This window comes from Apus apus, chromosome 16, assembly GCF_020740795.1.
Source record: "Apus apus isolate bApuApu2 chromosome 16, bApuApu2.pri.cur, whole genome shotgun sequence".
Taxonomy (NCBI): domain Eukaryota; kingdom Metazoa; phylum Chordata; class Aves; order Apodiformes; family Apodidae; genus Apus; species Apus apus.
The window spans coordinates 11469020-11488761 of record NC_067297.1 but is presented as its reverse complement, the minus strand read 5'-3'; the positions used below and the strand labels follow the sequence as shown (position 1 = coordinate 11488761).

General features: G+C 41.1%; 1 protein-coding gene across 1 annotated transcript; it reads left to right on the top strand.

Moving 5' to 3' along the window:
* The first annotated feature begins 616 nt into the window (after positions 1–616).
* Positions 617–18135, top strand: ATP6V0A2 (ATPase H+ transporting V0 subunit a2). Its single transcript, XM_051634152.1, has 20 exons — positions 617–833; positions 2127–2205; positions 3657–3754; positions 4584–4721; positions 5398–5498; positions 6213–6339; positions 7046–7128; positions 7476–7569; positions 8304–8516; positions 9151–9301; positions 10023–10162; positions 11111–11268; positions 12886–12976; positions 13271–13389; positions 13844–14054; positions 14588–14707; positions 14941–15060; positions 16244–16361; positions 16876–17047; positions 17706–18135. The coding sequence occupies exons 1-20, from the start codon at positions 717–719 to the stop codon at positions 17806–17808; spliced, it is 2553 nt and encodes an 850-aa protein (XP_051490112.1). The 5' UTR covers positions 617–716; the 3' UTR covers positions 17809–18135.
* The last annotated feature ends 1607 nt before the right edge of the window (positions 18136–19742 follow it).

Below are 19742 nucleotides of genomic sequence, written 5' to 3'. Positions count from 1 at the left end.
TGATTGTGTTATTTAAAAAAAAAACATGAACAAAGCAATTACTGGTAAGTGCTGCCTTTGGAGCAGCAAGGCTGGACTTCAGCAGAGGGGTGGGTGTCCCCATGGATGGACCTTTGTCCTGCCCAGCTGCTTCTCCTCTCCTGCTGGAGCAGGTCAAGGTGGCAGTTCCTTCCCACAGCAAACTGTCCTGCCCACCTTGTTTTGGAGCAGTGGGGAGGTGATTTACTCTTCTGGAGAGCAGTAATGCTTCAGGTATGTTCACGTATTGGTTTATAATTCTCTTTTCCAGCTAATGCTTTGCCCTGGGAAAAAAAAACCACAAAAAACCACAAAAAAACAACCAACCAAACCAACCCACAATAAATGGGCTGCCCTGGCCCACGTGAGGGCACAGAAAAACGATTTTCTTCAACCGACCAAGCAACGATGTTCAGCTTGGGATGTTCTTACGGTCCGGATCTTACTCTTTTCCATCTCATTGTCGGGGTTCGCTGTGAGGGGGGGAAGAACCACCGATAGTCACCGGCCCAGCGCCGGAACCCGGGGCTCCCGGGCTCCCCCCGCGCTGCCGCCGGTTGGTCGCGCCGGGCCCGCCCCGGAAGCCGCCGCCCCGGAAGCCGCCGCCCCGCCCCGCCATGGCCGCCGGGCCGCTGGCTGCCGCGGGACGTGTGGCCGCGCCGCCCGGGCGCCCGCCGCGCTGAGCGCCCGGCCCCGCCATGGGCTCGCTGTTCCGCGGCGAGGCGATGTGCCTGGCGCAGCTCTTCCTGCAGAGCGGCTCGGCCTACCAGTGCCTCAGCGAGGTGGGCGAGCGCAGCCTGGCCGAGTTCCGAGACGTGAGTAGCGCGGCCCGGCGGGGCCTGCGGGGCGAGCCGGGGAGGCCCCGCCGGGAGGAGCAGTTGCCGCCGGGGGGGTGCGGGTTTCGTGCCGGTGGGGCGGTGTGAGGGCTCCCGAGATGCGGCTTTTCCTTCGTTTCCCGACTCGGACCCCCGGACCTTTGGCCAAGGACTGTATCGCGGTTGCCTGAACGCCAGGTTGGGCGATGGAAAGTCAGTGTGGAGCCCCAGCTTCCCCAAAACCCCGGGGGGTGTTTTGAGGCGACTGCGTCCTTCCCCTCCCACAGAAGCAGTTAAACCTCAGGGGTTTTTTGCAGCTTTCCCACGGGGAGGGCTCATGACCCACCTAAAGCCACCCTGCCTCCAGGCTGCATGTATGTGCACAGCTAAAAGATTTGTCAACCCTGTTGACAGACAGATAGAAACATCTTAGCTGTTCTCTAGGTTTAATTCTTCAACGTTGCAGGCATTTATAAAACATGTTTGTTCCCGGAGGAGCAATTCACCTTGGAGGAAACTACATGCCTGACAATAAAATTGGGTTGGGTAATAATTAACCATGTTTCTATATTGTCTCATCATAATTATATGATCTTTGCTTGCTGGCTGAGACTTTGGAATGTATTACAAGTATCTTTCAAAAATGTAGGTTGCAAAACCTTTGCAGAGAAAGCTGGAAGAACTTAAATTAACAGCTAGTGTTGGTAAATATGGCAGGTAGGAGGAGGTGAATCTGTAAGAATCATTACATGGGTGTTATGTTTGCCGTGTTGATGCCACTCCAGGTGTCTGACACACCATTCATTCCAGAAATAATGTATTAGTGGGTCTGATTTAACAGCTGAGTATGTAGTCAGAGAGAGTGCACCCTTGTAATATGGGAATGTGTGTAGAAAGACTCTTTCAAAACTTAACATTTCAAATAGATTCGTTGGAAACCCATCACAAAAGTTTCCTTGTAGAAAGGTTTGTTAATTCAGACTCATCATGCTGTATCTTAAAACTCCAGAAATCAGATTGGGAATGGTTTCTCCAGTGGATCTAGTTATTTTCTTAGTGGGGTAAAACTAGCTAAAGGCGTTGATCATTTTGCTTTAATAAAACCAAGGTCCCTGTTTGACAACTTTTTCATCCTTTTGGGTTTTCATACCTTCTTAACTGAAAGGACTTTGTAAAGAGTGAGCACGTAGAATACATGCAAAATGATCTCCATGAAGTCATGGAAAAAGCTTGTGTTTTTAAGGGGTGTTGCTGTTTGAAATACCTAACGAGCATTTTGTTGTTCTTCTTCAGCTTAACCCAAATGTGAGTGTATTTCAGAGAAAATTTGTGAATGAAGTAAAAAAGTGTGAAGAAATGGAAAGAATACTTGGTGAGCTTTGCTTTCGTGTCTGCCCTTTCCTGTCTGTGGCTTTATTAGTTTGCATTGCTAGAGGGGAACCACACTGGAAGTTTCAGTACAGCTCTTTTTTTAATCTTCCCAGTCTTGTATGATCTGTGTGCTGTAGAACCCTATAAAATGTTCACATGTGTGAGAAAATACACGTATGTACACTCATATGTAGGGTCTTTATATCAATTTTTGGAGCTGGGGATGACTGTAGCACTGAATTGGGTCAGAATGTACAAGTATATTCCTTAATTTAAGGATTGATGCTGGTGTTGATGCTGCAGCAGTTTTGAGTCTTTCACAGGGGTGTTTAGCTTAGGACCCTTTGAGATCACCTTGTCAACCTCCATCTCACACAGGGGCAGCTGGAACAGGTTTTCCAGGACTGTGTCCAGTGGGATTTTGAGTATGGAGACTCCACAGCTTCTCTGGGCAACCTGTTCCAGTGTTTTACCACTGACCTTGGTTTCTGTCTTTAGTGAGTTATAAAATTTATTTACACTACAACGTGTATGTGCTAAATATAGGTTGGGTTCTTTTAAGCTCAGAGATGAAGAACTGTTGCTAATGTATTGCTGATAAATAGTTGATACCGTTTCAGTATTGACTGCTTAAAACTCTGCTAGGAAAATGGAAGCTTTACTCTGGGTATTTCCTTCACTATAAGATAAACTCTCCATGATATGTAAATCAATCCTGGTGAACTTCCCAGCACCCTCAAAAATGCCTCAAGTTATTAATAATAATATTCACATGGTTGTTAATGAATAGAGAAGAGTATGTAGAGCATTACAGCCAAGTTACAGATTTTTTCAGTGTACCCTGAGGGAAAGTTACTATTTGAGGGATTCTTTTTATTGGACTCTCTCATCAGAGGCATGTGCTGGTCATGCCAAACCATCCCAGCAGCTATTTGGGTAATCTCCCTGCCCAGCTTGAGTTGCATTTGTTGTCAAGGTTGCTTAAACCTTTTTATTCCCAACACTTTGAACACTTGTTTGAACACACTTTATTCCATATATGGGTCAATGAGCAGAAAGACAATTTTTGGCAGAAGGTGTGATTAGCAGAAAGTGATACATTGCAGCAAGAAAGAGATACTATTAAATGTTAAAAGCATCTTAAAAATTACTTGTGGTTGGAAAATTTCAGTCAGAGGACTCTGAAGATAGCTTACTTCTGCAGACTTCTAAGGCAGAAATGTTCTGTGTGGTTTGTTCCTAGTGCTCTGTCAGTCCCTCCCTTTCTTTTTTGCCCTGGAGGGTCCAGTCTTCACCCTTTCCTTGCATTCTTTTTAAGGCTCTAGTGTGTGTATTTTTGCTAAAAGAAATGAGTAAAATAGCTAGGCCTGTTGCTGCAACACCACTGATCAATACCAGCTGAAGGTCAACTCTGCTGTTTCCTTCCTGATGCTGTTTTTCTTCTTGCTCCAGGGTATTTAGTACAAGAAATTAAAAAAGCAGATATTCCACTTCCTGAAGGAGATGTTGCTCCTCCTGCCCCCTTAATGAAACACACCTTAGAAATTCAGGTAACTTCTCCACAACAGATGCCAAAAATGTAGCTCTGGACCTTGGAACTTTATTTCAAACTTAATTACTTGCTGTCTTATTACTTATGACTTCAGTTCTAGAGGTGTCTCAGGGGGAGCAGAGGCCTTTACTTTTGTTTTTCCCCAGGGTTTTTTTCTGCCAGTGAGGATGTGATGTAACAAAATCCCTGGGAAAGGGTCAGAGCTAACTTAGAGGCTTTGCAGTCATCTGTTTTTGTTTTTTTTTTTTATGATGCCCTGGCGTATTACACTGTTCCAGACCAACTGTTATGTGTAAATACACTCCTCCAGCCTCATTTGTTGCTTTGGGACTTACCGAAGGCTCTTATCATGCATCCAAAATTTCCAGGGTGTGTGGGAGTTTTTTATGCCTGTGGCTCTGCAGGTCCCAGTGCTGATACATAGCAAAACACAGTACTATTTGCTTTTTCTGGTATTGTGCTAGAAGTAGGAGCTTGTCAAATGCAGACATAATTTTGAAAGGCATTCTGTTTTGCTGTAATTATATTAATACAGTAAATCAGTGTTTCTCTCTATACTACCTGAAGTTCTAATTTCAAGTCTGCATTACTTAGCTTGGACACAGATTAGGATCAGACCAGCAGACTTAACAGATGCTAGTGGAGGTTCAACTGTACTCAGTACAAAGTAGACTTGGCAGACTGGGAGTAAAACCTATGGAGCTTAAGTTAATTAAGAAATTGGGAAACTCCCATCATTGCAGCAAATAAACACGTGCTTAAAATTCATTCTCCTCTGATGTCCAAACAGTATTAACTGATTCTGTCATTTTTTCTCTGTGTCTTAGGAACAGTTGCAGAAGCTGGAGTCAGAATTGAGGGAAGTAACCAAAAACAAAGAAAAGTTGAGAAGAAACCTGCTTGAACTGACAGAGTACATGTGCATGTTGGAGGTCACACAAAGATTTGTCAGGAGAACAGCTGAGGTGCTGCTTGTGTTGCTTGGCTGGGATTGTGTGTCACGAGGCATTTTTTGGTGCACACTGTTGGTAGTTGTGAGGTGTGTGCCTTGGTGTGGGGCTTCAGGGGCCCCCAGGCAGTTTGTTACTGGTTGTGGTCAATGCCTGAGAGCCTGGCCCCCCTGCTATGAGCAGGGACACCTCCCACCAGCCCAGGCTGCTCCAAGCCCCATCCAACCTGCCCTTCAGCACTGCCAGGGATGGGGCAGCCACAGCTTCCCTGGGCATCCTGGGCCAGGGTCTCACCACCCTCCCAGTGAAGAATTTCTTCCTAATGTCTTATCCCAGTCTCCCCTCCACCAGTTGAAAGCCATTACCCCTTGTCCTCTCCCTACAAGCCCTTGCCAAAACCCCCTCCCCAGCTTTCCTGGAGCCCCTTCAGGCACTGGAAGGTGCTATGAGGCCTTCTCGGAGCCTTCTCTTCTGCAGGCTGAACAGCCCCAAATCTCTCAGCTATAATTGCTATAATTGCCAAGAGCAGTGCACTTGACATCCCAAGATCTTTCTCTTGTCTGGACTGAACATAGGAAAGAGTTTTATATTTTTATTGATGTCATTTACTTGCTTAGCTTTTCTTCTTTAGAATAATAAATGAATTAATTCTTTTTTTCCTAAAACCTAGGATTGATCTTTTATTTTTTAGTATGAATCCAGCTTGAATGCCAATTATGAGGAATTTCCCTCTATGGAAAATGAGCCATTAGTGGATTACAACTGTATGCACAGACTGGGTGCCAAACTGGGGTAGGTATGGTTCAGTCTATGTATGGCAGGTTGTCTCCCTCTGCTGTTTCAAAGCTGCTTGATGAACTGCTGTAAATAATGGGTTGTTTTCTTAAGAGATGGGATGTAGTGTGACTCCAGTGATTTCAGATGAACCAAACAGTTTTAGACAGGGTAGGAGTCTCCCCCAAATGTACCTTTGTAATAAAATTGGGTTGTTTGAAGAGACAAGTAGGACAGCAGCAAAAAAAACTGTTACAAAACTTCCACCAAACCAAGTGCCATAAGGCAGTGCTTCCTTCTATTGTTCAAACTGGGTTTTTTTAGGATAAACACAGTGTTTTAACCACCTGACAGTGTCAGCTGTAAATGTAACATTACTAATGGTGTTGCCTGTTTGCCTTGAATCTGATGTATGAATACTGCTCTCTACAACACCATGATGAGAGGATGTCTTCTTACCAAGGAAGGAAAGATTAAGAACTTTACTGTCACAGAAAGAATGTCACCTATAATTCTAGCTGTGTGCTCAGGCCTACAGTCTATTTGCTTTCCAAATAGAAACTGTGTCTCTATTTCATATACCAGTTACTTCCTGTTTGGGGCGATTCCTTCTCTGGAGGTGGCAGATGTTAAATTATTGTGACTATGTGATCCTGAGTGATGATGCCCTCTGAGTTTTTAATTTTGCCTTGTGGATTTTAGCTCGTTTTTCAAATTTTTATTTTTCCATAGATTCGTATCTGGCTTAGTTCACATAGCAAAAGTTGAAGCATTTGAAAAAATGCTGTGGAGAGCCTGCAAAGGCTACACTATTCTTACATATGCAGAGTTGGATGAAAGTCTGGAAGATCCAGATACAGTGAGTCAAGTTTATTTTGTTTGTGCTTTTCATAAGACTTGGAAGAATTGCTGCTTAGGTCTGCTGGCAGTGAATGTAAATGATTTCTCAGTGCCCTTGGAGGCAAAACTATCTTCAAGTGTAAGGACTTGTAAGACTTTTTAAAATTAGAGGTCGTGATTCCACCATAAATAACAGGAACGGCAATTAATTTATCATGGTTCAGCTTGATAAGTGCAGAACTTTATTGTGGAATAGGAGCAACTTTATGATTGTCTATCTGGATCAAAATATATGGCATTTAAATGGCTACTTGGATATTTATTAACTAGGTCTGTACAATGCATTACCTTTTAACAGTAATTTTATTCATTAGTAGTTAAGGAAAGAAGTCTGCAGTGCAGTGTGTCTTCTGTGAAGTTTTTTCTTCAAACTTATAAAATTACCTTTTTGTAATTCAGCAATTATGGCTGCCTAATCTGTCACTTTTAAATTCTGCTGCAATTCTGATTTGTACTGTTTCTGTTTTTCTCTAATATACATAGAAGTGAGATATTGACACACTTTGGTTATATTTTTTGATCTTCATTGAAATGGTGGGAGGTTAAAGCTGCCAACACAGCTTTTTCTGATTATTCAGATTTGTTATTTTGCTCTGTAATTACATCACAGTGGAGTTGTTGGTTAAAACCAAACTTAATAAACTTTTTTAATGTTTTTTTTTTAGGGTGAAGCCACAAAATGGTTTGTTTTTTTAGTGTCCTATTGGGGTGAACAAATTGGCCAGAAAGTTAAGAAGATTTGTGACTGGTAAGAAGTAAAACTAACATCCAGTTTATTTATACCTGGGTTGTTGTTAGTTTCCCCCCCTGCTTCCTTTCCTTGTAAGTGTTGTTGATTTTTAGGCAAGGTTTTAGAAGTTAAATTTGTTCCTTCCCCCTGCATTGCATCTGGCTTTGTAATGATGCAGTATAAAAATGAATGTATTAATCATTTTATCTGCAGTCCTCAGTGAGTAGAGACAAAACACTGATGCTCTCAGATGAATCTATTCCATGGTTATTAAATGGTGTGTTGCAGACTTGCCTAGGGCCTGGAGTTGGGTGGTTTGTTTTGGTTTAGTGTGGTTATTTGACACAAACTCCTGTGTTCTGTAGCTATCACTGCCATGTGTATCCCTATCCAAACACTGCCCAGGAGCGCCAGGTGGTTGTTGAAGGACTAAATGTTCGGGTTCAGGATCTTCATACTGTGAGTAAATGACAGTGTTCCCCCTGCTGCAGCTACTGCACTGCAGGAGACCAGCTGATGAGTCACAGCATTAAATATATGACTGTTTGTAAAATACATCCAGCTTTGGATCTGAACACGCCTTTACATCGTGTCCCTGGTCTTGTGTTGCATGTGTCTGCTAAACTTCAGAGCACTTGGCATTGGTTTCTCTTTTAAGCAGTGGTTAGTGTGGCCTCCTGCAAGTGTGACCCAGCATTGGTTAAGTCACAGAATCACAGAACAGTTTGGGTTGGAAGGGACCTTAAAGTTCATCTAGTTCCAACCCAGCCCAGGTTGCTCCAAGCCCCATCCAACCTGCCCTTCAACACTGCCAAGGATGGGGCAGCCACAGCTTCCCTGGGTAACCTGGGCCAGTGTCTCACCACCCTCACAGAATTTCTTCCTGATGTCTTAAGTTAAATCTCCCCTCCACCAGTTGAAAGCCATTACCCCTTGTCCTCTCCCTACAAGCCCTTGCCAAAACCCCCTCCCCAGCTTTCTTGTAGCCCCTTTCAAGTACTGAAAGGCTGCTATGAGGTCTCCCCAGAGCCTTCTCTTCTCCAGGCTGAACAACCCCAACTCTTTCAGCCTCTCTTCATAGGAGAGGTGCTCCAACCCTCTGATTGTCTTCATGAGTGCTCTTCCTGTGGTTAACATAACCACTAGTACATTTGTAATTAAAAAAAATATTATTTTCTTTTTCTTTGACAAAGGTGCTGCATAAAACTGAGGATTATTTACGCCAAGTCTTGTGTAAAGCATCTGAATCCATCTATACGTGGGTTATCCAAGTGAAAAAGATGAAAGCCATTTATCATGTACTCAACCTGTGCAGTTTTGATGTCACAAATAAATGTTTAATTGCTGAGGTTTGGTGTCCAGTGGCTGATCTGCAGAGTTTACGCCATGCCTTGGAGGAGGGTTCAGTAAGTCAGCCCAGTGCTCACTCATGTTAAAACTTTTCTCTTGACCTGACTTTACAGCTAAGAAAAGAAAATATTTCTTCAAAATAGACTGACAGTAGGTACAGGCAGTTCTGATTCTCTATGAAATAATATAAAACAATTTATTTATTAGTAGAGCCTTTATTTAGTGCTGTGTTGTTTGGGGTTTTTTTTGTTTGGTTTTTTCTTGAAAAATAACTTCTGCCTTGGATTTAAGTCTGACTGGGCTGCCAGTGCTATGTGCAGTCAAGTAGAAGGTGTGAATTCCCTTGTGTTAGTTGTATTGAGTGCAGGCCCATCTTTTTGTTTCACAAGAGGGCATTTTTGTTTTATAATACTGACTGATGGTTCTCATTTGGTATTTCATATGAAGTAAGGATTAGAAAACTGCACGTAACAAGTGTTTTCAGAGGATCAGATTCATGTAATTTTTTTATTAATAATGTATGAGGTTTTTTTAAGAAAGCACAAAGGGTTAAATGTTAAACTTGGGGCTTCATTTAGGGATAGTTTCAGAATCAGTGAAACTGCTGATAGAGAAAATGTTTTCACTTTTATTAGATGAAGTATCACCTGAGTTTTTATATAAATGTATCTTCTTTCTGCCTGCAATTAGAGGAAGAGTGGAGCTACAGTTTCTTCATTCATGAATACCATCCCAACAACTCAGCCCCCTCCAACTTTGATACGTACCAATAAATTCACCTCAGGGTTCCAAAACATCGTTGATGCTTATGGAGTTGGAAACTATGGGGAAGTTAATCCAGGTTGGTCCTGCTGAAATCTGAACTGTGCTGTCATTTCTGCTTGCTTTGTTATGCATTTAAATACCTTGCTGAATTGGACACTAAGAAAGGCAAATTGGTCACAACCTTACTGCCTGTTAGTTTTAAAATTTCTGTAGCTCATCAAAAGTACAAACAGTGCTCCAAGCAGTAAGATGGGATTTGATTTGGATGAGTTACTTTAGCATTAAAGATACTGACAATAGCTGTATAAGGTTTCTATATATGCTTTACCTTAGATATGAGATAAGATATTTAGGGGAAAAAAAGAAAACTTTGGTAATGGCTGAAGCATGAAGCTCATCTCTTGAAAAAAATGTTTAGTCTGGTTAGTTTAATGTCCTCAAGTATTTTTGCAGCTACTTAGACTCTGTCATATTGTACAGGAGAATGTATGTTACAGTACAGAGCCAAAATAGCCACGAAGGAAGAACTGTTTGTGTGTGTTATATTCTGGGCTTGCACTGTTATCCTAATCCTCAATGCAGAGTTGTCTTTACTAAGGGTTATTCACAAGCAGGCTTTAAACTGAGTTAATTGACAGTGTGGGGGCAGAGGTCAGTTAGTAGGGGTGAAATATCTTTCAAACTTAAAGCTGAAAATTGTTTGAGAGGTTAAAGTAGTTGAATTGCTTAGGCAAAATTCAGACAGTAACATCATCTGCTGTGCTGTGTGCCTGGAATCTGTTCTGTTGTAATTTCAGCTCTCTTCACCATCATCACTTTTCCCTTCTTGTTTGCTGTTATGTTTGGAGACTTTGGGCATGGTCTGCTGATGTTCATATTTGCACTCCTGACAATACTGTATGAAAACCACCCTAGATTACGAAGATCACAAGATGAGGTAAAAGGAATTAAAAATAATTTATCCTCACCAGCAAGATAACTTCAGTTGAATGGTTAACTGTGTGTCTGAAAAGTACTATTTATTGCACATGTATCAGACTTTTTTGATGTTTTTTTTTAATCTCAGGGTTTCCTGTGGTTGTATTTACCAAGATTAATGTGGTATCTTAACAAACTGTTCAGTTTTTTTGAAATTGCAGAAATAATCAAGTTGGAATGAAAGACTGACAGAAATGAGTTGATACTGCTGGGCTTGTCTTTCCTTCTGCTAGTGCTACTTAGTCATCTGTGTTTCACAGAATGTGGTTACAGTGACTAACATTAGGAGAAAATGGTTTTTCAAATTCCATCTTTTAATGTCTCTGAAAAGGAGTTGTAGTTTGGAATTTATTAAACTTAACTCATGTTTTAATGATATGGGGTTGGGATGCAGGAACACCTGCATATCTCATTAGAATTATATTTAATTAAGAATGGCTGCAGATGACTTAACTTCTTGCACACTAGTCCTGGGGAGGAAATGCATCTTACAAAGACTATGTGTAACTATGCCAATGAGAAGAGTCTCAGTTTGTGTCATGGGCACTTCAAATCTCTGCATTCAATTTAACCACAATTGGTTTTCAGAATATATTTCTTGTTTCTAGATCTGTTTCCTAATGCACATAAACCCTTGTTATATATAAATCACTTGACAAAGCTGTGAATATGGGGAGATGAACTGCACCCATTTGGTGACTGCTGTTTGTAAATTGCATTTTCACATGCTTAAAGCAAAATTCTGTGTTACACTTGGTTGGTCATGGGTGTGTTCCTTAATGACTGTTCACAAGAATTGTTAGAAGTTTTTATATGGCCAAAAATGTGTTTCTTTTAGAAATGTGTACAAAGACTCTTCACACAGCAGGTGATGTTCTCTATTTTCTCTTTTTTCCAATACTTACAGATAATGAAAATGTTATTTGAAGGCAGATACGTTATTTTATTAATGGGTCTGTTTTCTGTGTACACTGGGCTGATCTATAATGACTGTTTTTCCAAGTCATTAAATATCTTTGGTTCTGGATGGAATGTTTCAGCAATGTTTGAGCAGAACGTTTGGGGGTGAGTAGCATGTCTCTCTTTACTATACCTTTAAATAAACATACCTCCTGCAGCAGTTTAACCCTTTTGCTCACCTATTTTAACTATCCTTTTATTGAGAGTAGTAAGTAAAGGTAGTGAAATCTAGCAAAATCTGGTTGTTAAGGTAGTAAGTGCATTAAGGGCTGATAAATCTACACTTAAAAAAGGCAGTAATGCATATTTAAAAACTAAAAAATCTAATTGTCTTTAATTGGGAAATCCAAAGACAATGCAATGTCTTGCAAAACCACTTTTAGAATTTGATTGTATTTAATTCAGCCAATCTATCAGGTCAATCTCATATTAATGCTGCTTTATTGGATTTACATGTCCTCAGTCACCTGGAGCATTTTCTGGAATGCTGTCATTTGGTATAGATGATGATCAGTCTTCTGGAACAAATCCTTTTGCAATACCCTAATGCTGTGTGCTAGCTAACAACTTTAATGGTTATCAGCTGTAGCTGGCTTTGTATCTTCTTATTAGTAGTAAGAACTTGCACCTGATTTTATGAGGTGTTATTTCTAGAACTTAGTCTCCAGATCTTCTTAGGAGTGTTCTGCATCTCTTTGTGGTCTCACAAAGGTGTTCTCATGAATGGCTGGAGATTTCAGTAGTATAGTAAAATCCGAACAGAATCCACTAGGACTTTGTGTTGTTTTTATTCATAAAAAGCACACTGACTCCTGTGTTATGGTTTGTCTTTATGCTGATGATTTTCCAGGAGAGATTTTTGGATATTTGTATCAGATTTTAAGAGGAATAGAAAACACAAGGCTAGTTTTGGAGAAATTTGTCCTAGGTTGTGCTTCTGGAATGAATAATCAAACAGAATATTAGCATCTGCTGTAAAGAAATTAATTACCTAGCAATCATTAATCTCTGCACAGCTTTTCTTGATGGTGAGAAAAAAGTAATCACCTACCAATCCTTAGACTCTGCACAGCTTTTCTGGTAGTGCAAAAATAAAAAAAAAAGGAGTCCAACCTACTTTTTCACAAAGTGGAATAACCTCTTTTTGAGGTGTCATGGCCCTTAGGCATTTAAATATTCACAGCTTGCATCTTGTTTCATCTCAAAACAGGAAGTGGCTTGAAATAATAGTAGAGATGAAACCGAAGATTTGGGTTAAAACGGGACAGGTTACGAGTGCTGTGTTGATTAAAAACTGTGTGAAGTTTGAGTGGAAACTTACCCAGATGCAAAACAGAAAAAAAGACACCAGTTATTCTGTGGCTGTTTGTTAGTGAATTGTATATAAAAGCAAATTGTGAGCTTTTACAATGAAATTCTCCATTCCAGGGGAATGAGGAATAAAATCCAGGAACTTCCCCTTCAAAGACAGTCAGTGTGAATTAAGCCCAGATCCTGCGTTTCTAGTTTGTGTTTTGGTTTTTGTCTTTGTTTTGTTATTTTTCTTGTAATGCTTTTATTAGCCAGACCCTTCGTGCTGAAATCCTTTTGTTCTTCTTTGAAAGTCTGACAGTGGATGAGATAATTAATAAAGGAAATCAGGAGTGACCTATAGGATTGAAGTATATGTTGTCACTGTGTTGAAACCATGTCACATCTCATTGTGTTTTTCTTTCTCTGAAGTTCTAAGGATCTGAAGTCTAATCAGTTTTTAACACTGGATCCAAATGTTACTGGTGTGTACAACGGAGCTTATCCCTTTGGAATTGATCCGGTTAGTTTTACTCTTTTGGATGATCAGTCATTTGTAAATTAGATTTTGGGATGTATAATCAGGAAGATAAATCTTACTATGGTAAAAATACTTTTCTGCTTACACTCTCCATTCAAAAAGAGCTTTTTCCTTAACGATTGTTAAGAAAGATTGTAAAGAAAGATTGAACTATTTTCGCAAAACTCAAATTGCGCATTTGATCCCGGTTTGAGGTAGAAGTCTGGTCTCCAAGAGGGAAAGGATACTGTTTGATTTCTTCTGTTACACTTCAATTCTGATTTTTGTCTTCTCCAGATCTGGAATTTGGCAAGCAACCGTCTCAGTTTTTTAAACTCTTTCAAAATGAAAATGTCTGTGATTTTTGGAGTAACTCACATGACGTTTGGAGTTGTATTGGGGGTATTTAACCACTTGTAAGTACCAGAAGTTATGATAATATTAACATTATAGCCCTTGTCAGTTCTTGAATTATAACAATTCACCTGGCGAGGGAAACTGGAGCATTTTTTTAGTTAAAGAATTATAGTAATTGTGAAAAGTGTTCTTAAAAAAAGACAGTTCAGGAGAGGTTTTACTTCACATTCATAAGATGATGGATCAGTATTGTGCCAAAAAAATCCAAAGACATTGATTAATACAAAATTTTACTTGTTGGTTATTAGAGATAAGTGTCTCTATTTCCACTGAAATATCTGATTAACATTGCTTTTAATATGAAGAAATCAGTTGTAGATTGTAATTTCAATATTGCTGTTTGAAAGTGCTGGGTACTGTCCTGTTGTGTTGAAGTCATGTTTGGGCCTTTATCTTTCTCTGTGAAACTTATTTTTTGTTTGTTCTCTCCTCCCCCTTTTTTTTATCTTTTAGGCATTTTAAGAAGATGTATAATATTTATTTGGTTTTTCTTCCTGAACTTTTATTCATGATATGCATCTTTGGCTACCTTGTGTTTTTGATCTTCTATAAATGGTTAGCATACTCTGCAGAGAACTCTACAGCTGCTCCTAGTATTCTGATTAATTTTATTAACATGTTCCTGTTCACTGGTGGGGACACAGAGGACTTCTTCACTGGACAGGTTAGTAGTGTTCTTACAAGCTTCCCAAAATCCACTTGTTTCCAATGCAGGTAACATTTTACCAGTCATAAAAGGCTGATGGATGAGTGTTCCCCTAGGAGTGTATAAGACTAAGGGGAAATGGAGTAAAGATGGTGGTTAAAAAACACATTTACTTTTTAATTGGTTGTAAGATTTTACGTAGTGACTTGTGAAAATACTTGTTTCTGGATCGAAATCTAGCTTAAAATTAAGGCTATGAAACAGTCACATGCTTGGAATTTTGATGCTTTTCTATGTGGTCTAAATGATGTTACTGAGTATCAGTAATGCCTTAATGTGGAACCTGCTCTTGAAGATGTTGGTTGTCTGTAACCAAATTTAAGGGTGTGATGAAGTAAAAAGCTTATGTGCAGACTCAATTTGGAGAACATGCCCACTGAAATTAGTAGTACTTTTCTTAAGGCTTAAACAGGCCTTTAAATGAAAATGGGAAGGATTTTCCTGCTTTTGGTTTTGTGATCTAATCTCATTTTCTTCCTCCTCCCAAACAGGTTGCTCTACAGAGGTTTTTACTTGCTATTGCTTTTCTTTCTGTTCCTGTGATGCTTTTTGGGAAACCACTTTATTTATATTGGTTGCACAGTGGAGGCCGTGGCATAAGAATGAACAGGGTAAGTCCTGAGTGACACTTGCACATTTCTTCAGTGTAGAAGAATTCAGCTGCTGTTGTCTGGCATGTAGAATAATGTCCTTACTAGATATTTCTACTCAAAATGGGAAGTTTTTGACTGTAATGTATAATAATGCTTTGTTCCTCTAGCTCTGTTTTTGCCTTTGCCTGTCACTGCTTGAAATAAAAGTTAAGTCCACTGAACCAAAGACACAATGGCTTTCCATTTTGCAGAGGGGCTACAAGCTGATTAGAAAAGAAAGTGAAGAAGAACTTTCTCTGCTGAGATCTCATGATGTGGAAGAAGGAAGCAGTCATTCAGAGAGTGGGCACAGAGAGGGGGATGGAGAAGAGGTAATGGGTTTACTTATCTCTAGTGTGTATCTCCTTAAAAGCAAATTAGGAGTGGAAAATCAAGAAGATAATCTGTGTGCTGAGTCCCTGGAAATCTCAAGGAAATCAGCTGAACCTTTACAAAATACCTTGATATCTGGATGCTATTTACTTTTTATTTGTTGCTGTTGTATCATTATTTCTTAGTATGTTCATATTGCTACAGTGAACCACAATCTGTCCGTAGTGGAGAACAGGAAAAGTGCTTCATTTGCATCTAAGACTAGTTTTTCTTAAATTGAAGAGTGGGATAAAAATTCTGGGGTTTGTATGGTTTTATGGATTCCTAAAATTAAAGCAAGGGGATGACTGCCCAGCTTCCTGTTCATTAATCTTGGCTTTTCATCCAGACAAAAGTCTTTTTATGTCTGCAAATTACATCTTGTGATGAGGATTACTGCTACTGGGGGTTGGGAGACATGAGCTGCATTCCTAGGCCTTAGTGATTGCTGCTGTTTAGTTTGGCCAAATATTTAAAGGTCTTGACTGGTTCCACTGATCTAATGTGTATTAAAAGACAAAAAGTGCTTCAGTTTCCCCACATGCAGACTGTGCACAGCACTTGCTTTGCTGTGGTGAGAGACTGGCTTCTCGTGTATAGAAAGCACAAGAATTGTTTGCTTAAGTAAGATGTGTCAGAGTTCCATGCAAAGTACGTGTTGAAACTTGCAGTAATATTAGTCTTGGAACTCTTTGTAAGCAACAAGTATTTATATTTAGAATTTACAGTGTTAATGTAGTTATTTTTCTATCACTAGCATTACTAATAATTAATCCTGGTGTTAAAGATGCAAAAATTGACATTGTAAACTTACAACATCACTTGAATGGGAATTAGAGCCATGACTGATTTTATTATTGAAGAGTTTTTGAGTATTTGATCATATTCCTTGTGGAAGAAAAAAAAACATTGTATTTTTACCTATCAGTGGAGTAATTGGGGAAACTAACTAGAAAGCTGTAGCATCAGATGTTTATTTTTTTAAACATTAGCAGATCTTTTTTTCACTTGATGTGAAATCAATGTATTACCCTTCAATGGAATTTTTCTTCCATGTATGTTAAGCTTTGCAGATGAATGTTTTTATTCTCTCATGCTGTACAATGTTGTTTCAATGGATTCAAATGTGGTTTTGTATTTTAGTTTAATTTTGCAGATGTTTTTATGAATCAAGCAATTCATACCATTGAATATTGTCTGGGATGCATTTCTAATACAGCCTCATATCTGAGACTCTGGGCATTAAGTCTTGCTCATGCACGTAAGTGGAGGGTTTTAGATTGTCTTGATTTTTAATGAAATGATGTTTTTCTTAATTTAAGAAAATTCCCTTTTTAAACGAATCATGATCTATGGAAATCTCCCAAACTGAAATTGTGACTTAGTGTTTGAAACCTAGTAATTTTCTTTATTAATTACTCTGTGTTGTGAAGTGGCTGATGACCTCAACATGGTGCTGCCTCCTGTTATGGTGCATCAGTGAGCACAGCACCACTTCCTGTTTTCTGCTGATTGACAAGTTTAGAAGGTATTTAGGCTCAAGTCTTAGGGTCATGGTGCAAAACACTGCTCTCAGTATTTTGAAACTGAGATGTACCTTTTAGTGTCTTGGGGGAGGAAGAGGGGAGCAACTAATTGGGAGGGGATTGCTTAATCGTTCCCATAGATCCTGTGCTACTGTTTAAATGAGAATACAGGCCAGTGAGAGCAGCTCACCAGGTGAGTATCTGCAGTATCAACATTCATTATGGAAACTGCTTTCTCTTTTTTCATAGAGTTATCAGAAGTTCTGTGGCAAATGGTGATGAGAGTAGGTCTTCGTGTGGATACAACATACGGTGTCTTACTGCTGGTCCCTCTTCTAGCCTTCTTTGCTGTGCTAACAGTGTCTATTCTTTTGGTCATGGAGGGGCTTTCTGCCTTTCTCCATGCTATACGACTTCACTGGTAAGTTCATTTTTTCTTTCTACCACTTCAGCACATACTGGCTTTTGTTTAAGAGGAATTTTTGTGTCAAAATGTTAGATGCCTTATTGAAAGGTATAAATATTCAACAGCCTAATGCTACTGTAATACATGCCTTGTTAGTAGAATGGGATTCTTCCTCTGGAGTATTTTCAGTAAATGAAAATATTATATTGGCTTGTGGTGCATATTAAGCTCTACCACAGAGTGGGCAAACTATTGGATTTATAGTATTCTAGCTTTTCATACTGTACAACCTTAGTAACGTGGATAAGGATTTTGAATTTCAGGCTGGTTATATCACTGAGTGGCTTTGGTCTATTTGATTTATTGGGTTCAACAGAACATTTGTACTAGTGAGCACAGCTTTTGCTAAAGTGGGGCTGCCAACCCTTAAGTATTTTTTAGTCCTTTCTTAGTCTTAATATCACAAGCCCTGCACATCCGAGTGGATTCAGAGAATATTTAGCTTGGAACCTGATGAAATTTTCAGTTTCAGAAGGCAGACATACAAGCACAACAGGCAGAGCTACAGGCATTACAGAAGTTTGGCTTTGTTCAGCCTTGCACAGTTGGGTCTCTTGGCAACTGGTCAGTTTGGATTCATACACAGATTCTGGCTTTTTTTGTCTCGTTTCAGGGTGGAATTTCAGAACAAATTCTACTCTGGTGGAGGATACAAGTTTACACCTTTCTCTTTCAAGCACATTTCTTTACATTTTAATAAAGATGATACGGCCTAGTTTGGTTGTTGTCAGCAGAAATGTTTGGAACTGTCTGCAAATAATCATGTGATTGGATCTCAGCTCTGAATGGTTTCTTGGAGGACAACAGGTTCTTCACTGATTGCCTTATAATGCAGCCAAATAAGTCTGTAATATATACCTCCCATAGAAATACACAGCAGATCTGGAGCATCTTGTAAACTATATAGATATAAAATGTACATTTTTCTTGATAAGCTAATGTTGTAAATTAATTTTATTCTTAAAAAAAGTTACTGCTTGTCCTAAAAACAGTGTAGAATTTTTTTATTGTTTATTTCTTGAATTATTTTAAGTTATCTGAAAGACTTTTTGTCATGTTAAACATTCATTACTTATCACTTCCCTCTCCTGCACTTTGGGAACAATTCAGCAATGCAATAGAAGCAGTTTCTGTTGCTAGTGTCTTATTCCAGGAGGATTATGAATTTGAAATATATACATAGGAATGCAACGTGCTCTTTTTTGGCCAGATTTAAAATTGCACCAAACATGTTAACTGTTTATTCTGAGTTCTGCCCAGAGTTATGACTTTAATCATTCAGAAGGCACACTGATACATAATGTTATGGAAGAAGGCAGGATTAGAAGTGGAAACTGGAAGTTTTAGCCCTCTATCCCAGCAGGGAGGAGCTTTTATTCCATGCTGCAGTGGAAAAGCCTTGTGCTGCCTCAGTGAGGACTCGGAGGAAAGAATAAAACTGCCTCTGGGAAACTTTTATCCTGGGTTCTATATTCGCAGTGTTTCTTCTTGTTCCCAATCCATGTGTGTTTGGCTTTAAGGACGCACCGACCTGATCTTGTTGAACCAAAGCTTTATACCGAATAGGTGGAAAAAGGTAGTTTCCTGTCACTTTTGTACCGGTGTGAAAACGGGGATACGACCAGCGTGTTTTAACATCCGTGCCACCAGAAGAGCAGGAAGTTACAATTTCGTACTCGCTCCCAATAAAAAGCTGGTTTGCGCTGCTCGGAGCCTTTCTTAGCCCTTTCCCCGCCCCGGCAGAGCAGGAGCGGGAGGTTTCGCTGCGGGTCCCGCTCCCGCCGGGCGTTGGGCGCGCGGGGCGGGCGTTGGGCGCGCGGGGCGGGCGTTGGGCGCGCGGGGCGGGCGTTGGGCGCGCGGGGCGGGCCGCCATCTCCTGAGGCGGGCGCGGGGCGGGCCGCCATCTCCTGAGGCGGGCGCGGGGCGGGCCGCCATCTCCTCTCCCGAGGCGGGCGCGGGGCGGGCCGCGGCCGTCGCTCCTCCCCGGCCCGTTGCCGTGACCACCGCGAGGCGTCGGGCGGCCCCCGGGGCTTTTACCGCCGTGAGCATGGAGGATGTGCGGCTGCGGTGGTTGCGGGACCGAGTTCTCGCCCTCCTGGAGCTGAGCGATCCGGCGCCTTTCGAGGAGCTGGTGAGCCGCGGCGACGGCGAGGAGGGACGGGCTGTGCTGCGCTTTTTCGACCGTGGCACCGAGGACGGCGGCAGTGAGAGCGAGGCGGGAACGGCCCTGCTGCTGCTGCGGGCCGAGCGGCGCGGCGAGGCCGTGGGTGAGTCCCCCTGGCCCCGGGCACTGCCCAACCCCGAGCCCCTTCACTCCGCCTTTCCCCCCTGCGCCCTCCCCCCAGCCCGCAGTTTGTCCCATCTGCTGATTCCTACCCCCATTCTCCCCTGTCCGTACCCCTTTTTCTGTTTCTCCGCCCCTTGGGCTGTGCCTCGTCGTACTGAATCCTTCCCCTCTCTCCCGTTTCCAGACTTTTCTCCTCTCTGCCTGTGCGCAGGTGGGGTTTGTGCCATCTCCGCTGCACAGTGGTTGTATCGTCTCTGCCTTCTATTTCGTGTGTGTGCAGACACAGGTGGCACAAACGAGTTTGCAGGAGGAAGGCTTAAATAACGTAGTTCCTGAACAGGTGGCACTGGAAGGGAGAGTAGG